Below are 11,714 nucleotides of genomic sequence, written 5' to 3'. Positions count from 1 at the left end.
CTTCCTACCTCCATGGGTTTCCTTTGCTTTTTCGTCTTCATTCATGCTTGCAGGCTTTGATTGGGAGAGTGCAATGATGAAGCCACGTCTCGTCACAGGTAACAATTTTATGCAAAAGAGCTTTCTGTTCTTCTTCAAAACGAGTTTGAAACAATTGAAAAATGTGTACTTGGCCAGCTTTTTTATTATTATTCTGTAACTTTAGAGCACAACGAGCTGAGAATTTTCTCAGGCCCAACTGATTTCTGATGACTGACTGGATACTTCCACAGCTGACACCAAGTTCTTCTGAAATTTGAAGCACTGTGCAGCGTCGACACCGTTTGATAAGTTCACGAACACGTGCAATGTTTTCATTTGTCACATTGGTGCAAGGACGACGGGGATGACTTCGATTCGCAACCGGTTCACATCTTTGCTTGAATTCATTGCACCAAACCTTCACGCTTGACCATGGAAGTGTAGCTTCTCCGAACTGGGCATCATACTGCGATATATTTCGTTTGGTTTCACGTTTTCATGAGCCAACCCCGCCTAACGACTTTAATTGCCCAAGCACATACAAGTCGTTCAGCCAATAAAGGCTCATATTTGATCGCCCTACATATATCTTTCTCTAATATTATATTCTTTGTTTCTATGTACAATTATATGTAAGCTGCCTTCAAGTTTCGGTGCATGCATGGTAACTGTTTTAAAGTAAAAAAAAAAGGAACACTCAGTCACATCTGCTGCATTCTATTTTATATTAAAAATAATTTTACAATTGCAGGATTTTTAGGACTTAAAAGGAATAGACATCTGTCTTAGTTCAGATTACTTTCTTGTACGAAGAAAGTAAGAATTGGATTATTACACTAAGTAGTGTAATCACGAAAAATTTAGGGTATCATAATTTAAGGAAAATATCCATTTTGACCGCTCTCCAACCCACTTGAAGTTTGTTTTTGCGTGACATCTGTATGTAGAGACATAATAAAGGACACTTTTTCCAAAATCGATTATAAAATAAATTTAAAATTTACTCAGAAGAGAATTTTTTTGCGATCTCTGTTTTTTTGTTGTAATCAGCCGCATCAAATGCAAATATATATATATATATATATGAAGTATCAGCTTTAGTCCAAAATAAAGATTGCCGAAGAAATATAAATGTAGTCGTAGCTTAAATAGTCAGACGATAAGTTTAAAAAACAGGATCCATTTATTATTATTCAGGAGAAATAGCAATTACAAAAATCAGATATCAGGAGTAAATAAAAAGAATTACTAATAACTTTTTGTATGAAGTTTACTGCATCGTGACATTTAAGAAAAAGCCTCGATATATCTTTTGCGAGTCCTTTTATAGCCTCTGGAAAGGCGGAGCTTCCAAGAAATGACGTCAGCCAATCCAGTTCGCTTTAAATATTTCGAGAACATTCTAAAACTGTAAGTGTAGAAAAGGCGGGAAAAACAACTTGACTACGGGGCTGTGCATTTAATTCCACGTACTTTCAAATAAGAGAACGTCGCAATTAAAAATGAAAAGAACATACAGTTAGAATTTTAAGTGTATTCTTGATTATGGAATTTTATTATTACACACACACACATATATATATATATATATACTCACTCTGTTACCTAGATCAATGAGCTGATTTTTATATTATTTATATGTCAGTAAATTGTGCGTTTTCGCTTTAAAAGTGATTGAGTTGTACTGTTATTATTTATTATGTTCCACGTAGTCGCCATTTGTTGATGTTTGAATTTCTTAGTAGAATAGTGAATTAAGTCAGTTGGGCATCAATTTCAGTGTCTTTTTGCCCAATGGAACGAAACGTTAACTTTCAATTTTGTATACCGAAAATTTTGTCTTCTACCAGCTGGCCGAATTTCTTGCTTTTGCGCAGAAACGCTAATTTTAATTCTAAAAATTGATTGTTAACTCTATTCGTTGTTTTCAGATTTATTTTTTTTATTTTGTGTTTCTGTATTTGGTATTTTAGGTTATCAGATATTTTTTAGTCTATGGAAGATTAGCAAATAGGACTTGGAACTAATGATCTTCTATGCCAGAATTTATATTTATATTTGTAATAGGCTTTCAAATTTATCCTTTGTATTTTATCACTTTAGCTATCGAAATTTCATTTTTTGCTTTTTCTCTTCAAGTCAAATGTAAGAAACTGAAATTCAAATGCATTAAATGCAACATTAATTACGCATTAATTATAAAATGACAAGCCAATGTGTTTTGATTTTACTTTCATCAGCAAACATATTACTTAGTGTTATTTTTACGTACATATATAGAACAACGTCCGTATATTAATGTGTAATGTGTATATGTAATAATGTATGTATATAATGTGTATGTAATTATGTATCATATTGATGTATAAGTAGTATTTTATGTGCAAGCAGTAACCCAAGTGTAAGCAGTAATTTATGAGTAATAATATGTAATGTAATGCATATATTTACGTATATTAATGTGTAAGGTAATGGGTATATGTAATTATGTATCATATTAATACGTAAGCAGTATTGTCTGTACAAGCAGCAAATCATGTGTAAGCAGGAATATGTGTGAGCAGTAACTTAGGTGCAAGCAGTAACTTACGTGCAAGCAGTAATTAATGAGTATTTTTGTATCATACTAATGTGTAAGCAGTAATTAATGAGTATTTACGTATCACACTAATGTGTAAGCAGTAACTTATGTGTAAGGAGTAATTTATGAGTATTTATGTGTCATACTAATGTTTAAGCCGTATTTCATATGTAAACAGTTACTTATGCGTAAGCAGGAACTTATGCATCATCAGTAGGCAGCAATTCCTGTGTACGTAGTAATTTACGTACAGTGCAACTGAATATGTATGTAATCATAAACATGTAATTTATGCATAAGCAGTAACAAGGTGCAAGCAGTAACTTATGCGTAGGCAGTAATGTATCATATTAATGTGTAAGCAGTACTTGTATTATATTAATGTGTTATCATGTATCATATTAATGTGTAATGTAATGAGTATATGTAATTATGTATCATTTAAAGTGTAAGTAGCATTCTATGTGCAAGCAGTAATTCAAGTGTAAGTAGTAATTTATGTGTAAACAGTAATTTAGGAGTAATAATGTGTAATATAATGCATATATTTATGTGCATATGTAAGTATATTAATATGTAAGGTAATGTGTATATGTAATCATGTATCATATTAATATGTAAGTAGTATCTTCTGGCAAGCAGCAAATCATGTGCAAGTAGCTTATGTATAAGCAGTAATTAATGAGTATCTAACATAATGTGCAAGCAGTATTTCATATGCAAGCAGTAACTTATGTGTAAGGAGTAATTTATGAGTATTTATGCATCATACTAGTCTGTAAGCAGTAACTTATGTGTAAGCAGGAACTTATGTATCATCAGTAGGCAGCAATTCATGAGTACGTAGTAATTTATGTACGCAACAGAATATGTATGTAATGCAATGATATAACGCAACTATGCACAATGCAGCTATGTAATATAACCCCTGACTGAAACAGCATGCTGTTTCATACTCCGCACTGAATAACCAAATACGTGTAAACTGTGATCCGAATGTTGCCATATGTACAATGCTATATGTTATAATAATGTATCATATTAATGTAAAACCAGAATTTTAAGTGCAAGCAGTAACTTATATAAGTAATAATTTATGTGTCATCAGCAGGCAGTAACTTATGTGTAAAGTAGCAGTTATGTATAGTGCAACAGTATATGTGTGTAACGCAACGGTGCATGGCAACTATGTAGTATATTCTTTAACTGAAACAGCATTTTGTTTCATACTCCGCACTGAATAACCCAATATGAGTGAACTGCGATCTGAATGTTGCCATATGTACAATGTATTATGCAATTGTGTATCATATTAATGTGCAAGCAGTATTTGTCAGTAATTGTATCATAATAATGTGTAATTATGTATCAAATTAACGTGTAATGTAGCATGTATATGTAACTGAGCATCATATTAATGCACCATATTAATGTAATCATATTAATGTAAGCAGTATTTCATGTGTAAGCAGTAATTTATGTGTAAGCAGTAATTCAGGTACAAGCACAAGCAGTAACTTATGTGTATGCGATAATTTACGAATAAGCAGAATTTATATGTTATCAGTAGGCAGTAGTTTATGAGTAAGTAGTACTTTATGTTGAAGTATCGATAAACTCCCGGTGCGCCCTTATGGGGCCACAGGGAGTTGTTGCGTCTGGATAGGGGAGGGTGTGGGACATATGCCTGTTTACCTCTGTTAGACGCCAGGCGTTCCCGTCCTCCATCACCTGTCACCTGTACAAATTGTTGTCTCTAGACAGGGGTGGACGCGGTGCTATACCGATTAACCTAATGGTAAAGGGACAGTGCCCGCGTCCTCCGTCACTTCTCACTTGTACAAATCTTCAAAGTTATTCCGATTTTCACAAAATTTTGTAAACTTTACTTTCAAATCAAGGTGAAAGTAGCCGTCTACCTAAGATTTCTAAAAACCAACGCACGGGATCTGTGATGCCAGATCGTGCGATCTTCCCCAAATTTGCGACTTTTAACACACTTGTGCTACTAAAATTTCAGTATTTGGTATTATGCATAGACTGACGCCGGTATAAAGAGAAGGGGGTTAGGGAAGGGGAAAAAGCGAGAATGAAAGGAAAAAAACTGCATCGGGATCTCTTACCTTTCCTTCTTGTCCCTGTGTGTTTTAATTTTAAATCAATTCCTTCTCTCCAGTTCTATGGTAATAACGGAACGGACAAAAGAACTCGCAGTTTGCGCGCCATATATTGGGTACCCAGACAAAGAGATGAAATTCATTCTCCTGATTATAATATTGTTACGAATTAAGAAATGGGAATGACTTCAAAATCAAGCAACGGCGTATAAACTAGAAAAAATTAACTGCCAACTAAAGAAATTTAGTACAAAAGCGATAACAGTTTACATGTGAGGAATCTCTTATGAATGGATATGCACAAATTAATTTAAAAATAGAAACTTAAATTAAATAGGATCAATTAAAAAAGAAATGGATATATAAACAATTGAATATAGTTTTAAAATTTTCGTTAAAGCTAAGATACGTTATTAAGAAGACTAAGAATCGAATATAGTCTGTAACTCACAGAACCAATAGACGGTAAATTTGTAATGACGTCAGAGGTCATGTGAGCACGCGAAACTATGACGTCACAGAAGTCACGTGATCTCTGACGTCACTTGCTACTTTTGCTTACTACTTTAGTTGAAAAATTTTTTAGAACACTGCACGGGATCAATATTTTAATATATTGTTAGCGCCACTCTGTAAAACAAACAAACAAAATGTAATCGCATCCGGTTGGCTGTATTTGTAATACTTTGTATGGCAACCCTTTTCTGCCATTAAAAAATTATAGTTTTTAAACTTTAATCTTTCGGGCGTCTGCACTTCTTTGGAAGTAGAATTTCTATAAAAAATAAAATAAAAACTTTAACATGTTTTTGGATTTAATAGTATATATGATAACAGGTGAACATGTGGTTCTGTAGTGGCAAAATAATTTAATTTTCTTTTACAACTGTTAAGATTTGCTGAGGGGAAATATATTTTAATGCCTTTTTGCAACTATTAAGATTTGCTGAGTGGCAACATCCAGAAAAGATTTATTCTTGCCAGTTGGTGTTCCATTACTATTTATTCCGTAAGCCTTATTTCTTAAAATAACGCACATTTTTATTTTTAAAAAATCGTAATATGTATTAAACATATACAAAGGTGAATATGCTGTTTTAAAGGTTAAGAGGAAGTATTTCTTTTTAATTATAAAATGTTGGTTGTGTCGTTTGAATTCAGTATTCTTTTCCGCGAACGCCTTAGTCATATATCCGCCAAAGGAGCATCATCCAAAATAAATTGTCGTTTTGAGCTTTAAAAACATTGGTTTCGATTGTGTCTTGACGGTTTTTAAGTAAAATGTCAAATTCTGATCACTATCAAAAAAATTAAGGAAAGTTCTACAATACTGTTGTCTGTTGAAAAACTAAAATTCCTTAATCGACGTCGTGGAAATTATACCTGCATCACGGAAAATACGACGGCGTGGAAATAGCTCATACCGAATCGCTGTAATTTGAACATTGTGATGTTGACGATGAAAATTTATCAAAATGTGGATTTAGAATTTGAAGAGTTGGAAGACCGAGTATAAGAAATAAAGGTAAGCTTAAAACGCTATTTTAAAACTTAATTTAATTGATAATACCTTGACGAATAAGACTGAGAATACTAAGTCTGTTTGTATTAAATTACCTGATTTAAGCTTCCTAGAGATGGACGCCTGTATTGAGAAAGTAATTTTAAAAAACAATTTGATAATTTGGTTGCAAACATGTCTAAGCAACATTAAGAATTGTTTTAATTGTGTTCTGCACTGAAAGGAGAAGCGGAAAGCTGTGTAAAAACCAGAAGACAGCTTTCAGTCTTTACTTGAGGTTTCATCTGATAGGTACGAAAATAAATGTTTTAGCTAATGTAGAAATTTAGGTTTAATCCTAGTATCCGGTGCATACGGGATTTGGCTACTTTATGATGAGCACTAAAAACGCGACATATACTATGAGTAGTAAACGGGTCATTCAAAGAATATGTATAGTTATACATAGTATATACTATGTTTATATACACACATAGTATATAGTATATATATAGACGTTCTTTGGATCATTTTTGGTGTTGGCGATAATTTTCAAAATCGCGCCAAGGCTGCACCGTGTACTAGGATTTTACCGAAATTTAGTTGATGTTTTGAATAAAAACGTAAGAGATTTAAACTTTGTAAAATTAGAAGCTAATGAAATAAAGCATCAATTCTTAATAATTATTGTTATTCAAAAGTTAAGCAAAGAAACTAGAAATCAGTATGAAATGTGTTTGAGATGATTGAATAATCCAATTTTGGAAATTTCATGCAATATTTAGAAAAACGATCCCAAACGTTAAAAAATGTGCATGAAATTCAATTACCAAAAATTAAAACTTATTAAAATAAAACCAGAAATATTACATTAAAATCAAACAGTTGTTCATACATATTGTGTAAAATATGCATTATGTATATAATTCATGCATGCATTATGTATATAATTATTCCTTATTTTTAAAAATGACTCTATTGCAAAAATTCAATAATGTATATTGTATTTTTTCGGTTTAATTCTTGTGTATGGTACACACGAAGATTTGACGAAATTCGGGAGGCGATAAAGTTTACATTCTCAGTGTTTTGGGGATGGGTTTCTAGTTTTTTTCCCTTCCATAAGGCTAAAACTAATGCGTAATTTCTGTTTTTTTGTTGAGTTATCATTTGTACAGTTATATTGCATTCGTAAGCGTGAATGATTTTAGTTTTATGGATTTATAGGGATTTTTGTACGGTTCACACGAGATTTAGCCAAACAGTGAACATGAATGGTTTTAGTTCTATTGATTTATAAGGATTTTTTTTAGCTCAATAGCGTATTTTTTGTTTACGATGAGCAGTGTAATGGAAGATCAATATTTAAATTCGAAATATTTTTTGAAGTTGGAGCTAAAACGAAAACGTGCTTTACATCAATGGACAATAGAAGCAAGCTTACTATCGAAGTAAGTTTCGTTTTATATTTGTTGTGAAGAATCATAAAACGGTTAATCTTTAGATTATAGTAACTTGGCGATTTTTGGCAAAAATTTGGCGACCAACCCGGCGACAGCAACCTGCTAGTTTTTTTTTGGGGGGGGACGCCATTTTGTTTTCACGAAGTAAAGGCATGTTTTTTTTTAACTCAACATTTTTTTTTTTTTTCAGGAATCTGCTAGCCGAATTACGCTTATGCTAGAACTTTTATGAAACAAAAGTGCTTAATCATGACGAAGGTTAGGTGCGAAATTCGAAGAAAGTGCAGAATCGTCCACTGTTTGCCGCGTTTTTAAGAATTGCACATACACGGTATGATCCATGTACACGTCGAGCTATTTTCACTTAAAAAAAATCCCAGAATTGCACAAAAATGGCATTGCGCACACTCTTGACTTTATCCATGTACATAGCTAAAGTCCTAGCTAGTAACCTTTATCGCCTTTCCAAAATGTCGCCAAACTACCTGTTACCATATTCCAAAGATTAGCCCATAAAACTTATTTTCAATTTCTAAATGCTAATTTATTTTCAATTTCTAAATGATTGCTTTTGTTCTAATATATGTTACGGCCAAAGCCCGAAGTTCGGCCAGTTTCCACATTGGCCGGGGTGTGTGGCCAATGTCCGATGTACTGGAAATGAATAGCGTATATGCGACTTTGGCCGGCCACTTCGCGAAGTGCCCGGAACTTCCTGGCCACTGTACTCGAGAAGTGAGATTTCCATTTTGCAAGAGAAACTACTTACATTGGCATCCGTGGGCACAGAGGAAAAATCATTACGAACCATTACCTCTTCACAATCGCTGACTGGCGGCCTACACTCGATGTAGTTGCACCACCAAGTGCTCAACAAATCGCTTCAGATGTAAAAATAGCAAACTGCTGTGCAATTCGAAATGTCATAAAAGTTCATCTTGTTGTAACAAGTGATGATACTGATAATTTTCTGTAATAAACTCAGTAGATAATGTGATTATCTTTTTGTTTGTTTTCTCCAAGGGAGAGAAAATTTTCATAAGAGACCAGGAGGTTTCTGGTGCTGTGAGATCCTTACTCACTAAAACTTCTCCCTTCAGACTACAGCCCACCTAGGGCCAGTGTACCTCCTTGGCCTTTGTTCCGAAGGACGATCCTTGGCACCTAAGAGGGACGGATTCGTCTGAAAACTCCTCTGTCGCAGCTATAATGCGATTATCATTGGCATTACGGTATGCGAACACCCAAAATCTGTTCATGACCCTTTTTCTTCTGACTTTGGCCTATCGCACCATGCTATTTCGCGAACTGGCTGGCCAAACCCCGAAATGAAGAAAAAATCGGACATTGGCCGATCATTGTGAGGTGATGTTGGCTGTTTCGCGATTTGGCCGTCTAATTCGGGCTTTGGCCGTAACATATCTATCTCACTGTGGTGTCTTCCTTTCTCTTCGATTCCTGTTTCCGCGGTTGTCAGAAGCGTTCCTGTTTCCGAGAAATCATGAATCTTCATTACCCCGTTCCCATAGTGGACCATGGCTTCTCCCGAAATGTAGAAAGGCAAAAAATTTTTAGATTTAAAAAGAATTTTTAAAAGAAATAATCGAAAAATATTTACAATCTCAGATCTTTGCATAAATGAAGTTAATACTGTATTCAAAAGGAGGAAGAGAAATGTTCAAACTCTGCGATGATTTTTAGCAATGAACTAAAAGATTGTTTCCTAAAGTAAGAAACAATATTCCTCCAAAATTCTGCATAAAAGTGGGTTATTATAAAATCTTTCAGAATAAATATTCGTTTTAAAACTACGTGCTCACTTCTAACACGACGACTTCGTTGGCCTTAATTTCGCTTTTTGCAGCTTTTAATTCTTTCATTTACGCAAATCCAACAAACTACATTTTCCTTATTTTCATTCTGAATTCGATTCTGATAACCTTTATAAAGGGCTAAAGATTTTTTCCCCTTTTAGTTCCAATAATGTCTAAAACATCCATATTGGTTAACATAAGATGGGAAAATAACAACTAATGTTGTAGCAGAATGACACTAAAGATTTCGAAAGGAGCCTAAACTAATACACGTCTTCAATCTAACGAAGACTAACTTATTCACAAAGAAACTGCTCTGCTCTTCTTAAAGACTCATCGTGACATTATTATTTTGTTTGGGGTTTCACATACGCAAACTTATGCCTATGTTTCATTCTGCCAATTCCAAAGATTTGGCGACAAAAGTAAACGCGTTATTTTGGTGTTGGCTACAATTTTCAAAATCGGGCCAAGGCCGTACCGTTTGCTAGGATTTTACCGTATTTTAAATACTCGAATTCATAAACTGTATGCTGTATTATGAATTGCACTATGAATAATAACTTATAAACTGTTAATTGTGTAACAAAAAAACCAAATAAACAACGAACCACATACCATAAACACTCCCCCCCACCAACAAACCTCCAAACCGAAACACAAAAGAAATATGTATATACATATGTAAATAACTTATTGTAATTATGCATTGTAATTATTGTATCTATCCATTCAACTGCAAAGTACCCGTGTAAAGTATATCTGAGACAATATTGTCTGCAATGCAAATTATGCACCATTAATATATAACAGTGTATTATGAATGCTGCTTGCTGCAATGTAAACTAATTCCCGAGCATGGTGTTAGCGTGCCCGGTCAGGGTACACTTCTATAGATGGTTAGTGCAGTGGGGCGGTACAAGTTTTGCCCATGGCGATGTTTTGGTGCCTCCTGTACTTCTTTCTGTCTGTCTGTATTTGAAGACTTTTAATGTCTGTAGCGATGGATTTTTCTCTTTTTGCCAACAGTTTAACTTTAGAAACAGTACCTGTTTTTTTCAGGTGATCACTTGGAGTCTTCATTCCATGCAGATGTAATAATAGAGACAATTTTTCTAAAATTTAAAATTTGTTTTCGATAGCAGATGAAAAATGAGTCATCAAATGGTGAAACGCTGTATGTTATTTGCTGAGAGGTGCTAGCAATCCCTTCATCTGAAGCTTCACACACATTTCCGAAACCTTCGTAACTGGTTTGGAATACTTTCCAGGCCTCGTTTAAATCCCTATAATTAGCAAAAGCTTCGTCTAAGTGGTCAGCATTCTCATAAGGGTTCCATTGACAGTTCCTGCGATTTACTAAAGCTCTAATTTCCTGAAACATCAGCACATCGACGTTACAACACAGCAGGCGACACAGCGTTAGGCGAGCCTCCATAAACATCATCAGTCGGGATGGACCGTCCTCTGTTATTGTCCGAGACTCTTGAGAACTGAGGGAGGATAATATTCTTTAGTAAAATTCGAATTAACAAAAGTGAACAGAATACTTTAAATGACTTCACTTAAAAAGTATTCTTCCCTTAAGGGGACTTAAAATACATTTTAAGTTATTTCTTTTGATTAAGAACTTTCATCTACTTTTTATGAATATTATTAAGTGGTTTTATAAGACAAAATGATTTTAAGCTGAAAAAAAATTTTTTTTTGCTAGTAATTGTTCTTAAATTTTAATTTTCTGAAGAAAACTTTAACAATAAAAATTCTTTCTTCTCCCACAATTTTCAATGTACTTGTCCCAAATTTTTTTATTGTATTTATTAGTGTTCTTCATAACATTAAGGGTTTATTTTTAAATTAATGAATTTATTTCTGAGAAAAAAAAAGCAGGGTTTTATGTAAAAACTTAAAAACAACATATGATCTTAAATACATTTTCACTTCTTATATTTTTTCTTTTCACTATTTTGCAAAACTTATCCTTGGTTCTATTAATCAAATAATTTTAAATAAGCAGTAAAAATATTAAATAATTTAGTCCATATCGGTACAAGTTTAGGACTTTAAGTAAAAGGATGTATTGAAAAAGTGCAATTTAAAGAATGTAAACTGTCTGAATGGTTATTAAATCATTTCAAATTTCTTTAAATTTTTATTACTGAATTTCAGTACACACACACATATTATATATATAATAAAACCTAGTACTGTTCAGTT

At 33.4% G+C, this 11,714-nt stretch overlaps 1 protein-coding gene across 2 annotated transcripts in view; it reads right to left on the bottom strand.

Moving 5' to 3' along the window:
* Nucleotides 1-201: 201 nt before the first annotated feature.
* Nucleotides 202-11,714, bottom strand: part of LOC146994851 (uncharacterized) — a 29,857-nt gene continuing 18,344 nt past the window's right edge. For both annotated transcript variants that reach the window (XM_085824578.1, XM_085824579.1), the window contains exon 4: nt 202-10,990. In XM_085824578.1, coding sequence (XP_085680704.1) covers nt 10,564-10,990 — 427 coding nt within the window. In that variant the 3' untranslated portion in view covers nt 202-10,563. The remainder of the gene's footprint in view (nt 10,991-11,714) is intronic.

This window comes from Stegodyphus dumicola, chromosome 10 (genome assembly GCF_044657685.1).
Source record: "Stegodyphus dumicola isolate Sdum_Otavi_A_Nest chromosome 10, ASM4465768v1".
Lineage (NCBI taxonomy): Eukaryota > Metazoa > Arthropoda > Arachnida > Araneae > Eresidae > Stegodyphus > Stegodyphus dumicola.
This window is presented reverse-complemented; position numbering and strand designations above follow the sequence as displayed.